At 40.7% G+C, this 19344-nt stretch overlaps 1 protein-coding gene across 2 annotated transcripts in view; it reads right to left on the bottom strand.

Moving 5' to 3' along the window:
• Nucleotides 1–63: 63 nt before the first annotated feature.
• snrka (SNF related kinase a) overlaps nt 64–19344 on the bottom strand; it is a 33632-nt gene continuing 14351 nt past the window's right edge. For both annotated transcript variants that reach the window (XM_058398129.1, XM_058398127.1), the window contains 4 exons: nt 13829–13970; nt 5038–5250; nt 4355–4489; nt 64–3069 (listed from right to left, as the gene is read on the bottom strand). In XM_058398129.1, coding sequence (XP_058254112.1) covers nt 1761–3069; nt 4355–4489; nt 5038–5250; nt 13829–13970 — 1799 coding nt within the window. In that variant the 3' untranslated portion in view covers nt 64–1760. The remainder of the gene's footprint in view (nt 3070–4354; nt 4490–5037; nt 5251–13828; nt 13971–19344) is intronic.

Raw genomic sequence — 19344 nt, 5'->3', positions numbered from 1 at the left:
ATACTCAAGATAATTCTTTTTTTTTTCGGTCAAGTGAGCCATTCTACGGCTGTACATATTATAAAACAAAAAAAAAATATGTATATTTACAGATAGCTGCAACTTATAGCTTATTGCCAATGCCCTTAAAATATCTCCAACTCCACTGCTCTCTCTGCTTCATCCTGGACTCCGTACAGCTGTTTACACCGGCGCAGAGATGGTCTTTGAAAAGCTGGTTCCTTTATTATCTATTGCCTGAATGAGGGGTCGTGTATCTCATCATGGTTTCAGCTGTACGCGGGATTTAGAGCCAGGTGATAAATCAGCACGGCTTTAGCTAGAAAGCCCGTCCGATGCCTGTATTCAACACAGCGTGTATAACAGCAGTCCTTTCAAAAAAATAAAACTTTTAAAAACTTATTTACATACCCTATAGGCATCTGAGGCCAGTCTTATTTAGAGACTGGTAGTTACAGTAACTGAATTGATTACGAACTACAAACAGAGTGAGTGAGGTCAGAACAGTTGGACTGGGATCTGGAGCTCAGCAGTATATAGGAATTCATTTTCTAGTGTAAATATATTATTAATTATTATTATTATTATCATCATCATCATCATCATTAACATCTTAATCTCTCAACAGAATTAAACCAGCCTGTTAATCATGGACTAGAGAACATGACCAATATGTTGAAAATGTTTCAAGGATTTTCATTAAAGGATGCAGCAAAGCTCCAGCAATCATTCCTGCTGCTGCTCTACCAGGACTCTCTTCATTATCTGAATATTGGCATGCTGGATTAAAAATGGCTGCTGATTTAACACAGAGAATTGACAGCATATCGTACTGATTTGCTTTCAGCAATTACTTTACTCTATGCAAACCTTGAGGCTATGTTGAAAACCTAGGGTTTATTTATCTGAAAAGTACATTTCTGTTGATATAATTAAATCAAAAGCTATGGTACATGGATGTTCTATTAATTCTTAGGATAAAAAGTTAACTTGCTGACAGTAATTTCCTGTCTGAGGGAAATGTGAAACAGTATTTTTTTAAGTTATATTTTAAATGTTGCTAGGATTTGTTTTAATCTGCTAAGGGTAGTTCAATATGTGTGGTTTATTAAACAACCATTAGAAATATACATTGATTTTCTGTGGAATTATAAATTGGTCAGTTATTTTAAGACATCAGAAATGGCCATAAAGCAGAATACCAGTTTCCCTCAAATGAGCTGTTCGAATCCACTGAAAAAATCCACTAGGCTTTAACTCTGACTGTAATTGTTGCACTTATTATGGCTAAAGTTTGGAAGTGCTCATACGACCTGGCAGGTGCTTCTCCGTTACACGTTTGGTCATATTTATTTGTCTTTATTAAATATTCAATTTTATCATTAAATAAAAATCTACAGTTCTGTTTGATTGACTGGCCAAAACCAAACCATGTAAACCATCTTAAGAGCTTATCACTTCAGGAGATATTAAAAAAAAACAAAAAAAAACAAATGGGATGGAAAGCAAATGTAAAACAGTAAGGGGGGGGGGGGCTAAAAAGGACAACCCCACAAAAAGGCAGAAAACAAACAAGCTAGCAGTGTGCACCTCATTAAACCCAACAGGTCTAAGAAAAATAAATAAGTTGTAAGAATGATTAAGACGACAGAAGGTTGGGAAAGATCACACAAAGCTACGGGAGATTTCAAATCGTTATTATGCTACAAATGCAGCGATGGGAGCAAATTGACTATGAGGTCTGATCGTGTGATCCACCATCATATGACCTGGCAGCAGCTGGCCTGGGCCGACGTACAAAGCAGCCCGTCCCTGGGGCTCCTCTGGATGTTTACCGAGATCGTTTTCTCACACAGAGGTAGCTGAAGCACGTTAGCTTTCAAGTTCAGGTTGTTCTCCTTGGCCAGGGACAGTTCATTCAGCATGGCTGCTGTTTGGTCCGGGTAACGGTCCATTAAGCCGCTGCCCACATTTAGAGTCTTTTCCAGGCTGCTGTTCGAGCCGATGCACATCTTCCATGAGGACTTTTCCTGTACTCTCACACTGGAGAGACTCTGTGGATCCATGATGAAGCGTCCTCCTCCTCCTCCTGCTGCTCGGCGATGCTGCAACTGGGAGCTTAAGCAGAGACTCATGAGCTTCAGGCTCTCCATCAGTTCTGTGCTCCGGGCTGCAGTGCGTGTGGAGCCTGAAGTGGGGTTGCTATTGCCACTGGAACAGCTGGAGGGGCTTCCCTGTCCTTTAGAACCCCCTCCCTCTCCTGTGTTTCCACTTCCACCACTTCCGCCATTACTGCTGCCCCTGTCTGGTCCCGAGTTCCCCTCTCCTGGAGGTTTGCTCTGTCCGCCGCTGCTACCACCTCCTCCGTTGCCACCAGAATTTCCCGGTGGGCCCTCACTGCTGTCCCTACGGTGCCGGGTGTATGTGAAGCCTGACTCTTTGTCGAGCCGACGTCGGTGGCTCTCCGAGTCGTCATCACTGGTCTCCGAACTGGAGCAGCTGGAGCCACGGCCTTGGCTCTTGCGCCGGGAGTAGCGCTTTTGTGTTGTGCTAGGCGATGTCATGTTCATCTTGAGGCGGCTTAGCTTGGGTGGCAGACTCTCGTCCATGTTGAAATCATCGTCATCAGACTCGCCTTCCTCTTCAAATATTTGGTTGAGCACTGGTGCGCTCTTGCGTGATGTTAGACGGTTAGTAACAGATGGTGGTTTGTGGCGTAGGATCACCTGTGTGGGAAGTGGTGAAGGCTCTTGCTCTTCCTCTTCCTCCTCATCCTCCTCGACACGGAAAAGACATGTTCGCTGCTTGGCTGAGGCAGATGATGTGCTGCTGGGTTTGAGGGGGCTTTGGGTGAGAGAAGTCATCTGGCCAGAATAAACGGCAGTGCTACAGGCCTCACTACTCTCTTCCCGGCGGCCCAGATCCAGCAGCCCTTTGTTACGGTGACCATTCAGCAGGTTCTCAGTGCTCCGGGCTGGAGACTGTGGCCCCCCTGCATGTGAGATGGAGGGAGCTGCTAGGCTGTCCTCGATGTCCTGGTGTATGTCGTTTTTAGTTGGCCATGACTGCCTAAAAATAAATAAAAAAACAGTAATAGAAATCATGAGCCACAGAGATGCAACCCCATGAAAGCTTACACTTCCCGAGTTGGACATACTATTAACACTATACTATTACTAAAGCTATACGGGGTCACTGACATTAGTGTCATGAATACAGAAATATTAAACAAATGACTAAAAGGCCCAAACACTCCACTGGAATAATTAGGATAACATGTCTTTGACAATCACTAAACTGAGCGTCATGGTGACTCTTAGAACGATTTAGCTCCTATTTTTGCCTCAGTGGTGAATAAAGAAGTGTGTTGTAATGGGTTTATAATGGGTTCGTCTCCACAGTGTTGATGGGGTTTGAAGCTACATGACCCAGAGGAGTCATGCTCATGTTCCCTGTAGCACTGAGGTGCATTCATGTTCCTAGTTGTTCAGAACCACCATCAAACCTTTATCAACAATACACAAAGCTTTGTTGACATGGCAACAAGCCTAACAGGGCACCCTACTCATGTCAAAGTACAAAGCAAGAAGCAGAACACAAGGACCAAAAAAAAGGGGAAAGGAAAGGCGACTCATTCAGAACTCATCCAAACAGAGGTCTTTTGTGTCTCTGTTGACCAATTAGTCTGGCACTTATACAGTTCTGTGTACAAAATATTTTCTAGAAAACAGTCAGAGTATGTAGATTTAAACTAAAACAGTCAGAGTATGTAGATTTAAACTAAAACAGTCAGAGTATGTAGATTTAAACTAAAACAGTCTTGAATTGGATGTACAGATATGAATCCAATAGTGAACAATTCAATTCCTTTCTTCAATCCTTCTAGACAGAGAGCAGTACCTGTGCTTTTCTAGGTCAGTCCAAACCAATTTTACAGTCTTCTAACACATTTATCACCCTGCACAACACTCCAAGCAGAAATGTGCTGCCTGTCCTCCTTGTGCATTAAGAGACAAATCCTGACATGCAGCAGAATCAATCTCTTAGAAGGAAGACATAACTGAATTCTGTTCCTTGCAGAGGGCATCTGGGGCAAATGTGTGCCAGCAATTAGCCCTCAGCTAGCCAGCAGGATGCTACACAGGTGCTCTTACAAACCTTGCTCTGGATATACTCTACTCATTTCAGAAATGAAAGATGTGAAAGATCAGGCACAGAGAGCTTTGGCAGTTTGTGAGCACAATACAGCAGAAAGAGACAGCAATCAAAAACTGCTGAAGAGTCTGTACTCAGTTGCAGTGAAGATACAGCTCGACCTCTAGGCCCTTAGGCAGACAGAGGCCATTAACTGTACCTGAAATGGGCTTTGATGTTGCTGGGGCTGGAGGATCGGGGCTGCACCTCCTTCTCCTGCTTCTCCCGTAGGATCCGCTCTGCCAGCAGGTAGTAGGTAGCCGTGATGTGGTTGTACTTGTTAGTTTCTAGGGCTCTGGGGAAAGAGAAAAAACATACTTAGCAGAATGCTAGAAAGAGAAAAAGCAATGAACTTTCAGATCATCTACTGGGCAAAGAGGCCATCCAAAAATATACCAAAGAGGATAACAGCAGCCGATCAGCCTCTATTCTGCCTTACATTCTGCTCAAATATGCCTGACTAAAAATAGCAGGCTATTATAAATAAGCATGCTCACTGATTTCTGTGAGCCTTTTTAATGCAGATGTAATGAAGCTGGCATGTCCTCAGCACGGTTCCAGCGCTCAGCGCGGCCCGAGCATATTTGCAGTCCCTCCTCTCTGCTTCTCAGGGATTACATTATAATGAACAAACTGCAGCCACTAAACAGGGCCGTTTTATTGAGAGCTCTAGCACAAAGGAGGGCAAAAATCTCTCCCCTCCCTGCAAAGAGCTCTCACAGTCTGAGGATACGGTCTTGACCTTTGTTGTCAGCGGCTGCATGAAGATCAGAGAGAAAAATCAAAGAAAAAACCTGCTTAAGAGTCTGTTCTCAGCAGGAGCATGGCTTTAGGGGCACTTACTCAATGATAGCTTCTCGATCTGCAATGTCTCCGAGCACCATGCGCTGGATGATGGAGTTGTGTTCTTCCTCAGAAAGGTTCTTGTGGGACACCAGGGGTGTGCTGAACTTAGTGGCTGGAGACGGATCCACTCCCTGCAGCCACGCATGGCTCTCGATCTCCTCCAGTGAGGCACGGCGCTTGGGGTCCCTCTGCAGCATCCGATTTATCAGACTGTTAAGAAAAAAAGATCACAATCACCATGACACATCAGAGCATGCCAAACCAAACAGCTATTTTAGCTAACATTAATCATCTTACTGTCACTTCAAACCTGAGCGGAGATGAGCGACCAGTGTTAGGACTAGTCTAACTGGGGGAGATAACTGTGTGCGATATGAACAAAACATTATATTTAAAATTCACAATGGAGGTGTGATGAATTAAGGCAATTTTTAAAAGAGATGCAATAAATGTACTCAAGTAAGACTAAAATGTAATCTGTGTTACAGCTACTGCCTTCAAAATATGTAGCAGCTGTAGATCATTTCAATTCTCTCACTCTTTTTAGCACTACACTGGTGTTCTATTCCACAGATTGAATGGATGTTGACAGACATTTTCAATCAGTATAAACAAATGAATACATTTTTATGAATATAAATATTGGCTTCCAGTTTGAGATGTTTTCACTTCTGCTCAAATTTTAGCTGCATCTCAGAGAGCAGAAATGGGATTGATATCACTATTTACTTTGAAGATATAAACATTTGTGTGAAAAAAGGAGCCATTCACCACCACTGTGGAGTGTGTTGTGAAGAAATTCAATACTGAATATGGATACCCCTAAACAGAAGGAAATTCCATTTTTTGGGCTCTGGTTAAAAAAAAAAAAAAAGACTTAAATCCACTAATCACCACCAGTAATCAAAAGCTTGGTTGTGAGAATATGACTAAATTAACTGATGGTCCTGAAGGATTTTCTTCTAAAAACGAGAAGCCACTGAATCCTCATCCACTCAGCAGTCAGTGAGAAGTGAGAAGTGACAGAAGTGAGAAGTGTAAATGAGTCATGTTAAAAAAACAACAGGAGCTCTCGGGTTTTTTGTTTTTTTTTTTGAGCAGACAGCCATCCTCAGAGCAGGCCTTCAGCATTCAACACATGCACAATGCCAAAATTACAACTGCGGCTTAGCTTTCGTCAGCACACAACACTGACTGCTTTACTGGAGAGGCGGAGAGTTCATTGTGTCTAAAGGGAAAGAGATAAAAGACTCGGCTCCACATGCATGCCAATAGTTACAGACAAATAACAATACTGCCAACAAAAATTAGCCAAGATACTGAAGTATCGGTCATGGGTGCCCATTTTATTTTAGGGCTTTGTTATTAGGGTTATTTTAGATAAACTATCTGTTCCTACATGACGCATTTTGTGCACTATTAAGTATGCAGGCTGTTGAGCTGAAACCTCTTATGGGGTATTTGAAGCACCATGGTCATCAGTTCCTCTGGCAATGGCTGTAGCCGCAAGATGTCTATAATCACAGAGCAAGCAACAGGGCCAGTTGAACTAAATAATGGGGTTCAGATTTAGCCTCTCATCATGCCCAATATCAGCGGCCACATAATCAACTAAAGAACAGATCATACCAGTGCTGAATCAGAGCATGTGTGTGTGCTTGACTGTAGGAGAACATGTTGCTCTATGGCTCAGGGTAATAAGTAAGACTAGAGTTATTAGTGTGATTCACAGCGATGATCAAACAAGTCATCTGACTGATTCTCCTTTCACCTAATACTGTGCCAATGTGTAACCTATACAGTATGGCAAGATCAGTGATCTGTTATGTAAAGAATGTCATGTGTGAAGCTTAACCACAATTCTTTATCTTACTGAATGAATTCAGGGCGACATAAATCCTGAGCAGCTAGAAACAAGCTATATTTACTTAGAAGCCAGCCCATATCAATCTTTACACATTTGTTCCACATTAAAATGCTCCATCTCTTCCCTGTGCAGCAGCACTTCAGCAGTAGCTTAATGGGAAAACGCATTTCTTATCTGAAAAGCTGGTGGTCTGTTGAAAAAGAAAAAAAAAAAAAAAGAGAGAGAGAGGTTGCTGAATTGCTCTAATTATGCTCATCAACTGAAGACAAGCCCAGATTTGCTGAAAGCCTTCAATTTGAGGAGCTGCACATGCTGGCAAGATGGAGGTCTGCTAAAAGCTTCTCTTTTAACTGAAACATTAAGAAATGCAGCCAAAAGACAACGTGACTGAATTATTCCAACAAAATCAATACAGTGCAATTAAAATCTCCATTTGTTATGATACAATCTAGACAACAGAATTCCAGTGACAAGCTTGGACAAAAATATCCAAGCATTCTGTGAAGACAAAAAGTCAACAAACCTTATTTAACAGATGGCAAAATCATAGCATGAATTAAGATAGAAATCAGAGCAGTGGTGTGTTTTCACCATGATATGATCTGTGAATGGAAAACTCTGTGCCTCCAAGAAATACCTAAATATATTATTGTACACCTTTAAATAATGAGCTTAATATCTGGATATATGGATTATGTTTGTAAATAAGCCTGTGATCTTGCATGGGGGTCTGTGGGGTCCATGGCATTTATTTTGCAGTAAAGTGTTCCGATGCCGCAAAAAACTGAAGAATCCTGAAGAGTTTTATGATCACTTTGACTTTTGCCACAGCTGCATAGCAGTTTAAAGAAATCTGTAATTAGGTCCTGGTTATTCTCAGAACATTTGTGTATTGTCATACGCAGATAAGAAAGGCAGACAAGTATCAAGTCTCACATCTTGAAGGCTCTTGCAGATGCATGATAAAATGCCCAATCATCAGAGAACTATGGGCAAAGTTCAGAAAGCATTGTCATTTCACTAAGGAGGTTTTTACTACACAGGTAAGTTTGAAGATAACATATTGGTTTGATATCTACTAAGATTGAAATAAATTATGTACAGTTCCTCAATGAACTGTAATACAGACTCGCTGCAAACCACAGCTGCAATAGACTCTATACTTAATATATTGTTGCACTGCTAACATACCGAGACCAAACATCCATCAGTACTTTTGCACCTACTTGCACACTATCCGTTAGAGACTGGGACTGCACAATTAATACTCAGTGCTATTTGCACCTTACTTGTAAACTATGTATATTTTGCACAAATTCCATTAACTACGTCAATATTTAATATATAAATAGATATGCACACATATCCATTTACTGTCTATACACCAAACAGGCATAACATTATGACCACTGATAGGTGACGTGAATAACACTGATTATCTCCTCATCATGGCACCTGTTAGTGGGTGGGATATATTAGGCAGCAAGTGAACATTTTGTCCTCAAAGTTGATGTGTTAGAAGCAGGAAAAATGGGCAAGCGTAAGGATTTGAGGCGAGTATGACAAGGGTCAAATTGTGATGGCTAGACGACTGGATCAGAGCATCTCCAAAACTGCAGCTCTTGTGGGGTGTTCCCGGTCTGCAGTGGTCAGTATCTGTCAAAAGTGGTCCAAGGAAGGAACAGTGGTGAACCGGCAACAGGGTCATGGGCGGGTGGTTCTGATAGAAAGGTGTCAGCGCAACACAATATTAGGCAGGTGGTCATAAAATTATGCCTGATAAGTGTAACACTACTATTCCTGTGTTTCATTGTTTACTTTAGGGTTTGTTTTTTCTTAAATTATTGCTGTGGTTTGCCTGAGGGTCACTGAATCATAATTGTACACCGTCAGTGACCTCTGTATATATGACAAACAAGCCTGTGCTGGAGGCCTTGAAATAGATTAATTAATTTAAAGCCGGAATAAAGAGTTATAATCTATATGATCATTATTGTTCACCCTGCCTGGACTACTGTGTGTTCAGAGTTTCTCTCTCCAGACAAAGATCATGACACCAAATCTCCTGCACGACACACTGCCCTGATAAAGATTTCACCTTTATTCCAGTATCTACACGACACACAGCACTGCAACTCGGAGCTCTCAGTCACAATTAAACATAATCTTCGAACCAGGTCCTGAGGTTAGGTACATGGTGTGTAACATTGTTTACATAATTAAGATTCTTTATTACGAAAAACTTTTGCAGTTCATGTTGTTACATAATTTAAATGGCTCTTCATGCTAAAAAGGCAAAGACAGCAAACTCAAAAGAATCACTGTTCAAACATGAAGAGGATGTTATCCTCCCTCCTTTCCTGAAGACTAAATATATCCTCATCGTCTCCTCAAGCGGAAAGGGATGACCAGAGAGTGGAATGTGGAACTGCTGCCTGAAGCGCTCAACAGTTATTTTTAGTTTATTAATCGAGTTTACCATAAGAACTAAAGTCCCCCCCGCTCACTGATCCTGGATAGTTAGAATCAAGAGAGAGGGGAATGTGAGAGCTGTACTTCTGCAAAATCTGAAAAATATATAGGACCAATGCTGCATTAGGCATAGCGTGGAAGTAGGAAGACGTCATTTTCGACCTTCGTGCATTCAAGCTAAAGAGTGTGTTGTGTGTGTGAAAAAAGAAAAAAAAACAAACCCAAACAGCCACTGAGAGATCCATGTTCCCCTTTGGTTAGCTAACTATAATGAGTTATATACATTTCCTAGAAGAGCAGACTGTATAGTCAAGGTTTTAGATTTATTAAGCAAACATGTCCATGTTGACTGATACAAAACTACTTGTATATCCATCTACAGTGGACATTAAATGGGCATAACTCATTTCAAGGTAAGTGCTAATTTATTTTTGTTTTCTCCTGATGTTATGTGTAGCCATCGAAGCTCCAGAGTAGCAATTCCAGTAAGAGTTGAGAACTTCTTCGTAGTTTTTTTTCCAGGTCAGGTCAGGAATTATGAGTTATGACCTCTAGTCAAATACAGCGTGGCAGTAAACCTGACTAAGCTGAGTGACGTGCTTGAGGAGTAAAACCAGTCCAACCTTTAATCATCATAAGCAGGACTTTGTCGTCAATGTGGAATTTAACAGGCGGCCAGAGTAGCTTGAGAAAGTCTGAGGTAATGCACTTTGACTTTTTTGTTCCTAAACACATAGACTGACTGAGCTACCAGACAGCAGGGCAGCAAGTCAACACAGCAACATTTCAGACTAAGACCTGGATCATCAAATTGCCCCAAAACATCTTGCACGCATTTTCCATTTACAATTCAGTGGAATCTGTAAATACGAGTACCATCAGGGCCTAAAGAAATGTGTAACTGCACATAAGCCACACTCTCTCAAGCTTCAAGAAGCATACAAAGACATACACACTGCTACTGTTAGCCATTAGACTGAAAAATATGTTATGTTAAGCCACGCTTTCTCAAAACAGCAAAAAAAAATAAGAATCTACCTGGGGAGAAATTGGTATGGAAAAGTGAAGCACAACATCTTCTGCCCTATCCTTAGGAGATCTCTCCCTGTCACTTACATCGGCCCCCTGTGAGCTCCTGTAGGCAGACCAGGGTGGCTAACTCTTTCCTCAGTATGTGTTAAGCTGCCCTGTGATGGAGAATGAGCAACAGTTGGAAAGATGTGGTTGGCTAGCTTCATGTGTCTCTGAGGAAGCATGTGTTAGTCTTCAACCTCCTCAGCTGGTAGCCGTTGTGTGATGGGGAGAGCTGGCTGGTGTGTGGGAATTAGCAGGTGACCAAATTCAGGGGAAAGCAGGAGAAGGGAGTTGACGTATCTCCTTAAGCACTTGTTTCATTAAAAAAATAATACTACTCTTTTCCATACTCTTACTTGACTGATCTAGATATAAAGTTTGTTTGATCCTCCAGCTAACTTTATCTAATTCAGCTAAAGTGAATGGAACAAGCAGCAATCACACCGTGAACAAGAGCCACGTCTTTAGGACAAGAGTGTAACCCGATCGTCTGATATCCTTGCCTTTAGACACATGTTCTACCTGGAGCAGAAACATCATGCTATAGGCAGGAAGCCAAAATACACATAGCAGGGCAAAAGAATGAAAAAACACTACGGCATAGATTTTCAGAAGTTCCTTACTGAGATGTGAGAGGACACACCCTGTACAGAACAGATATTACACAACTAACAATGGTGGTGTAATGAGTTACAACACTGCTGCTTTCAGATAAGACCTCTGTCTCAGTTTAATTTCAACTATTGTACAGGGTTAAACAATCTGAGGAGACTCCTGAAGTGGGTATAAATATGGAAAAGCTTCAGGAAGTGCTTGATTTACAGTCATGCACCAAATATTTAGAGGAACAGACATGCCATTTGGAATGTTACTGATGCGTCAGAGAGCCAAACCACAGAAATAACACCAAGTAACACAACGTACATGTAAAAACTAAGTAATTGTGGGTTAAAAAAATAAATAAAGTGGAGCAACGGAGCAAAATAACCTGGATAACTAAAGATACATGCCATGGTCATCCTCAGGGCACAATTATTTTCTGAACAAAACCCAACTAGCCAATTATTAGGCTCATTAGTCAAGTGTGTACATTACTGTTTGAATTTTCTATATCAGAGAATAGACAAAAAACTTCAACAGTTCAAGGTGACATGAATCGAATTAAAGCCATTCTATTCCATGCTAATAACTCTAAGAACTCAATAAATATAATTTTATTTATATTTAATAAATATCTATCAGTTGTGATTTCCACATCACAGAACCCACTTTTAAAGCCAATTTCAAATAATCCAACACAAACAATGAGAGTCTGGATAGTACTTTACTCTGGGTGATATAAATGTCCAAGTGAATTATTAATAGATACAAATAAAATCAATTTAGGGAAGTACTAATCCATCTTGGGAAATGCTGAACAAACTGTAAACTGCTCATCAGCCCCACTGTCTCGCCAATATGAGATAAACAAGCAGACAAAGCAGCCTTAAATAACTATGACAGAAAATCCCCAAGGTTCTAACATGAGCAACAGATGTTCTGACAGATTATTCAAAAATACATTACAGGAGACACAGCATGCAGATTCCTCTTAGTCTTACAGTTGCTACTTATACCGACCAGGCATAACATTATGACCACCTGCCTAATGTTGTGTAGGTCCCCTATTTGCTGCCAAAACAGCCCTGACCCATCATGCACTGTGTATTCTGACACTTCTCTGTCAGAACCAGCATTAACTTCTTCAGCGATCTGAGCAACAGTAGCTTGTTTGTTGGATCGGATCACACAGGCCGTACATGACCCTGTCGCCAGTTCACCACTGTTGCTTCCTTGGACCACTTTTGATAGATACTGACCACTGCAGACCGGGAACACCCCACAAGAGCTGCAGTATTGGAGATGCTCTGATCCAGTCATCTAGCCATCACAATTTGGCCCTTTGTTAAACTCGCTCAAATCCTTACGCTTGTCCATTTTTCCTGCTTCTAACACATCAACTTTGAGGACAAAATGTTCACTTGCTGCCTAATATATCCCACCCACTAACAGGTGCCATGATGAGGAGATCGTCAGTGTTACTCACTTCACCTCTCAGTGCTCATAATGTTATGCCTGATCGGTGTATTCAAAATATTCCACGAATGAAAATAGTGCTATTTAATATAAAGAATTAAGATTCTTTTAAAAAAACAAATAAAATAGGAAACTCTTTAATCGATGCTCAAGTGATCGCTTTTGCAACAGTAGCACGCAAGATATCGTGTCAAATACAAACACTTTCTCAACACACAAAGCCTTTTTCACAACAGCAAAGATTTCACAACTACTGAAACCAGTGACGAGATGAAATCTGCATTCATATCACAGTGTCCTTTTGTTTTGACTACTCAAATAGGTTGTTGTACTTAACAACTGAACAGACAGAGAAGGTCACTGCTGGGACTTCTGATCATGTATCACAAAGAAGAAAAAAATAAAAACTGTTTTAAAAGCAGTGCTTGAGCTCTCCACAACACTACATTTTTGGTAGACTGTTAGATATTTGGCTATAATAACGCTTAATGGGTCAGTTCAGTAAAATATGTAATAATCTATATTGAGCTGAGCATTTATTGCTACTTTTGTTTCCCCATAAAGACTTAATGTGCTAAAATAATTGCTGTAAGAGAAACGTATTCATCCGAGATTCAAAAAGCAACAAGAGCAAAAATGCAAATATTTATTCTAAACTCCTCTACTAAATTCATACTCCTTTATGTTTTGTCTGTGAAAAACTGGTTCCAATGCAGAAAGCAGAAGGTGAATAACTTTAGTATCAGTATCATTTCACAACGTGTTTGACCTTGGACAAGCTCATCAGATATCATTTACTTCACCCATCAGCATTCAATTAAGCTGCATGCACCTTTTCAGATGCGTGTTAATTAAACTTGCTCGTTTACTGGGATTTTGTGTAGAGGTGTAGCTACTATTACATTCAGACAGAGGGTCATGTAGAATCTGACTGCCGTAAACTTTCGCAGCTAGTGCACTTTGCCCCAGTGACCGTGCACTATATCTCACTTGGGTTATGTGATTTATGGGGAAGGAATAGCAGTTCTTATTATTCTGGGTTGCACCGAGTTTAGGCAATAGTACTGCCTGAGGAGAAAACACAGTAAAAGCCAATTTTCAATATGAAGGCCATTTTTCGAAATTGTATTTGTTCCTCTTGCTGGAAATTAAGGTACTGACTCGGGTCTTAACACCTTGAACAAAAAAAAAGCTGTCTTGTCAATCTAGCCTTAAATCTCATTTCAGGATAATAAGGCTTATGTACAGAGCTGGAGTGTTTTTCGAGAACATTGAACGTGGTGTATGAGGAACCCTTACTCTTTGCAGGCATTGGAGACATGGGTAGGTACGGTGTATTTACAGTCCATGATCATGGTGAGGGTTTCACTGTCGTTGGCTTCCTGGAAAGGAGGCTGTCCACAAACCAGCATGAAGAGTATCACTCCTAGACTCCAGATATCTAGAGAAACAAACAGATAGAAATACATATATAAATAAAAATAAATACACAATGGGAAATGTCTTTCTTCTTCATGTGGGCTTCATTTATCAAAATCAATTAAAGAAGAGAAAGCCTGTCAACAAGCATGTTTCCTGAAATTGATAACAACTAAGGTGTGTGCATAAAACTGCTCTCTCAGGGGCTGAGTGTGTGTGTGTGTGTGTGTGTGTGTGTGTGTGTGTGTACACTGTGACACACACAGAGACCTTCATGTGACCCGAGGTCCTAACTGACCTGCTTTAGTGGTTCTGAAGTACAAGTATGATAGGAGTACAAGAAAAGGCCATGAATTATAAAAAAAAATAAATAAATACACAAACAGTTCTTTTAATAATAACAAAATCAAGAAAGTGCAAGGCTTAAAATGAATTCTGCTGTAATTACAGGAGCAAAGAAGATTTGAGCAAAATTTCCATTAAATCTTCATCCTCAGAGGATTACACAGTCGTTCTTCACGCTGGACTTAATTTTAGGAGAAGGAACCTAAATGCTGGCGAAGCAAGCCATGAAAAAATGTCACATTTCATATTGAAGGTTAAATGCTGAATGAATAAAACTCAGATATATGAGACATGATTAAGTTGGCTAAATAAGCAGAAGAAGTGCACAGTTAAGAGCAGAATGACACCTACATATACTCTTCTTCTCACATAGAAACTCATAGATCTCCTCTGCTATGTCTGCACTAGAGCTACATTTGGCTATTAATGGAAACAGTGGTACAGTCTGTCAGTTGCAGCGCTCTCTCTGGGTTTTTTTAAGCGTGATGACCAAAAAAAAAAAAAGGCACTCCAAGCTGCAGGTTCCCATATGAGTCCAGGACGAATAACACACAGGGAAAAGCTACCTTAGCATGCTGTTTCCAACAGAACAGTGTACATGCAGAACAACTGGATCCCCTCACACAACATAATTCAGTTTGATACGGATTCTATTTTTCTTTTAAATGAAAAAAAAAAAAATGGATTAATTATGCTTTTTTTAGGCTTAAGCTTTTTGTTAACCATTTAGACCAGGGATCCTCAAATCTGGCCCATGAGGTCCATTTTCCTGCAGAGTTTAGCTCTAACTTTTAATCAAACACATCTAGAGGAGTTTGATCAGGGTTGGAGCTAAACTCTGCAGTGGATTGACCATCTAGGGCAAGATTTGAGGAACCCGGATTTAGACTATACCCTTTTGTGATTCAGTATCGGTGCCTTTAAAACTTTTCTTTTATCATGAGAACATTAAGCTTGACTTATTTCTGATATGACTGATTTTACTTTTTTTTTGTAATGTTTGCCTATTCTGGTGCCTAAAAAAATGAAGAGAAAAAAAAAAGTGTTTACACACTTTTCTACTTTTAGTTGCCTAATGCAAGACTTTCAAAACACATGTTTCCAAACCTTATGGGCTAAATTACATTTGCTGCCTGATGGAGAAAACACCTTGACGTCATCACAGGAAGACGCTCTGCGTTATATCATTGTTGCACGAAGCTATACTGGGATGTGACCATTACACTGCTCCAAATTACTTTGCATACAAAATAAGCAGGTCTTAATTTCTGTATCATGGCTGACCCTGACCCTTACAACCTCTAAGGATGGGATATGCGAAGAAAGAATTTCACTGTGCTGTAATGTATATGTGACAAAGTGTATTTCTATTTCTTTCTAATGAAAACGTATCTTTTCGAAAAATGCTCTCTAAAGTGGATAAATTTGCATTCGCATTTTTAGTCATCTGACCAATTCAGCTAAGATGAAGTCTACATTCTCGCTCGCTTTTGCAACTTTATACTCCTGTGTTACTCCCAGCAGCAACTCAACTTCACTGTCGGTCTATTTAAAGAACTCGGGGCTTTTCCTCGACATGTTGGTTTCAAAAGAGCTGGAAAGTAAATAAACGGCAGGTGGAAATGACGCAGGTGGAAGCATCTCACGACTCATGCTCAGTATAGGGACCTGAGTGTTTTCAGACGTTTCAGTGTGGATGACCAACTTTTGGGAAACGACTGAAAACGATAATGGACGTGGAGCATTTTTGAAAATGCCATTTTCAAATTTATCCGGATTAGTGTAGACATAGCCCTAATGTGATTTGCCGAAAGAAACCATGCGGTGTTTTTTTTGTGTTTTGATTTGTTTTGAGGAAAGATAATAAATAACTGCTTCAGTAACTACAATAACTACATCACTATTGTGTTTGACCTTGGACAAGCTCGTCAGACATCACTCACTTCACACATCAGCGTTCAATTAAGCTGAATGCAACCTTTTAAATGAGTATTGATTAGACTTGCTTGTTTACTGGAGTTTGCGTAGCTACTAGTACATATAGAAAGTGGATGATGTAGAATGTGGCTGCAGTAAACTTTCGGAGTGAGTGCACTACTTCTCACTTGAAACTAAAAGCATTCTGGTTTCCCCTCAAACCTCCCATCATTCCCTGTTTTCTGAAACTGTGACATTTACTACTGCTGATTTTTCATGATCCTTCACTGATTTCAAGTAAATGAGCATGTTTGTGCCAGATAGACCAAAAATATATATTATGACACTGTGTGAATGGAACAAATATATCCATCACTTTTGTATTTCAGTAAAGGTCGGAATAAGACATAATACAGCATAAGCTCACGTTTTGTTATATTTTCATTTGCTGGATTCGCTTTTAAAGGAGTGTGATGTGACATGGATTATAGGCTCAAGGCCATACTGAATTGAAACAAAAACTGTGTTGATTGATCTGGCCTTGCTTTCATTTTTACATTTAATTGCATTTAGCTCACCACAGACTACAATTTATCTATTTATTTATTTTTTAAAAAAATCCCTAGGACGTAATCCTAGGTATCTGCTTAGACAACTTCGGCAGCTTAGTCAGAGAGAAATCTGCAGGTAGCTGTACACTTATCTGTGCTGAGGCTGCAGTGCTGCTAAATATTAACACACTTGCAGAAAATTCACCATCATATGACTTAACCAAGCACACCACATCCCAATCACCTGAGCTGCAAGTCAGGAAATATGAAACTGCAGTTCAGAAACAAATCAGAAAACAAACACCTTCAAATCTCACTACAGGTTTCACAGGCCATGTACTGAGCCCTGAAACTTCTGGGAGCGTGTGTAGAGAGAGCGGGGAGGGGCATCCCCAGGGCCGACAGCCTCATACTTGTTTAATTTTGAATGACTGCAGCAGAAAGTGAAGGCAGGCCCTGGCTTGCTGCTAAATCACTCCATCATTGTGGAGGAATCTGAAGGTGGTTATTAATCCACACACTGGCCAAGCAGAAACTAGAGACGCCACACACCGGCCATCAACGGGAAGCCACACAATAACTTCACACCTAAACAATGTAGTACAATAGGATTACTTTACACTGTGTGTATTTTCCAGGACCCTGAGGGCCATTCTGGTCAAGATGAATACTGACAAACATGGCACTATTACTCAGGGCTGTCTTCCCTGGTGGATCAAATCCAGGTTAATAAAATCAGCGTGCTAACTGAAAAATTCAGAGCTGCAGATATGATACAGGGTTGCCAGGGTTATAAGTACCTGTAAGTCTATCTAGAGCACTGTTCTTTTAGGCAGGATTGAATATACTTCCTTATTGTGGGGGGTTTAGGCCAGTCAGTTACAGCTGCAGATGCCAAAAACAGTCCTCGCAGCTCAGTAACAGTCACTGCTGTCACTTTCAGAAAAGAGCTCAAGCACCTTCTCACCGTGAAAAGCAAGCTCTGAAGTAGTTCATTAGGATGGTCCAGTGCTGGACCTCAACTTTTGAGCATGTACATTTCTCAGATTAAAGAACCAAGTTGTTTGTGAGGCAAAACTTTTATAAATGAAGGGTTTAAGGAGTTGTATATGCTAATTATTAAACGTTATTGTGGATCTGTATAGCCTTACAAAATGCTTTCATGCTGTGTGCAAAATAATAACAAAACCAATGAACTGCTCCATGTTGTTTTTGTCTTACTTGGTTGCATCATCTAAAGCACAGTATGGGAAATGATGGGTACTCCCCTATGGTGAAATGCCACAATCTGTAAAACTCTTCACACAAAACCTTAATGACGACAAAGCAAAGCACCTGCATGTGTAGATAAATAAAGAGGAAACGCTAACATTCAACATTCACTTGTGCAGACAGGATGCCAAGGTGAGTGAAACAGAGCAAGCAACTTCCTGGATACCCATATGCCCTCTTGCTCCTTCACCTCTTGTATACACCTTTCTCTCTCTCTCTCTCTCTCTCTCTCTCATAGCACAAGGTGTTGCTATAGCAACCAGCAGGCTGGATTAATTACCCTGTGGGCAAACGGCACTGTGTCTGGCTGGCACGGGTAAGATCAGGAAGACGCTGCTCTAAACATAGCTCTAACACGTCCCCCCATTTTCCTGCCTCTCCAGAAGTCATTCCTGCTATTCTTCTTCCTTTCCCTGTTTTCCCCAAGCTTCAGCGGGGAGGTGCCAGCTCTCAGAGAGAAAACAATCTGTTGGAAACAAAGGGGTGAAGAGATGGGGAAAGGAGGCGGAAAGGAGATGAGGGGGGTAGCGCCATCCTTAAAAGCTTTCCTGTGGTGTCAGAGCAGCACAAAGCAGCAAGACTCGCGTAAAAGCATGCATGCAAACATATGCACCTCGGCGGTAGTTTAATGAGTGATTCGGGAATCTGACACTTGGCCATTTGCGCGACTGTGCTCCTAGTGCAATGCATCACTCCACCACTGCTCTAACCAATGTCAGATAAGCTCACTGACAACGGCAAAGACACAACATGCATATAAGGTCTCGCAATCAGAGGCTAGCAGAGTTCCACCGGTTTCTCCATTTAGAAATACAGCATTTATTATAACAGTAAAGCCTCTATACACACCGTATCAGCAGAGTGCTACCACAATTTTTATGACCCTTGCTTACTATGTTTCAAATAAGCAAATAAAGGCAATAAGGGCAATAACGGGCACCTTAACCATTGGTTATTAGCTGCTGGCTATAAATAACACAACCACTTGATGTTTTGTTTCCAGCTGCTTCACTTTAGCACTTCTGACTAATGTCATGGACTTATATGAACAAATGAGGAAAAAAACACCTTGAAGTGGAGAACAAACTCAGATTTTTTTTTTTTTTTAACCACGCTGCACTTTGTCATTTCACTAAGTAGACAAGAGAGGCTACGTCTATGAAAGTCTGTGAAACATTTTCAACAGAGCTGACAGCAGCAGAATAATTTAAATAAATCCTGTAAAAGAGGATCTGCTACAGAATCAGCAGTGGTTCATATTTAGAAAACTGGACCCACTAGACTATGGGTAGTTTTTATATACACACTATA

The sequence above is a fragment of the Hemibagrus wyckioides genome, linkage group LG01 (genome assembly GCF_019097595.1).
Source record: "Hemibagrus wyckioides isolate EC202008001 linkage group LG01, SWU_Hwy_1.0, whole genome shotgun sequence".
Lineage (NCBI taxonomy): Eukaryota > Metazoa > Chordata > Actinopteri > Siluriformes > Bagridae > Hemibagrus > Hemibagrus wyckioides.
This window is presented reverse-complemented; position numbering and strand designations above follow the sequence as displayed.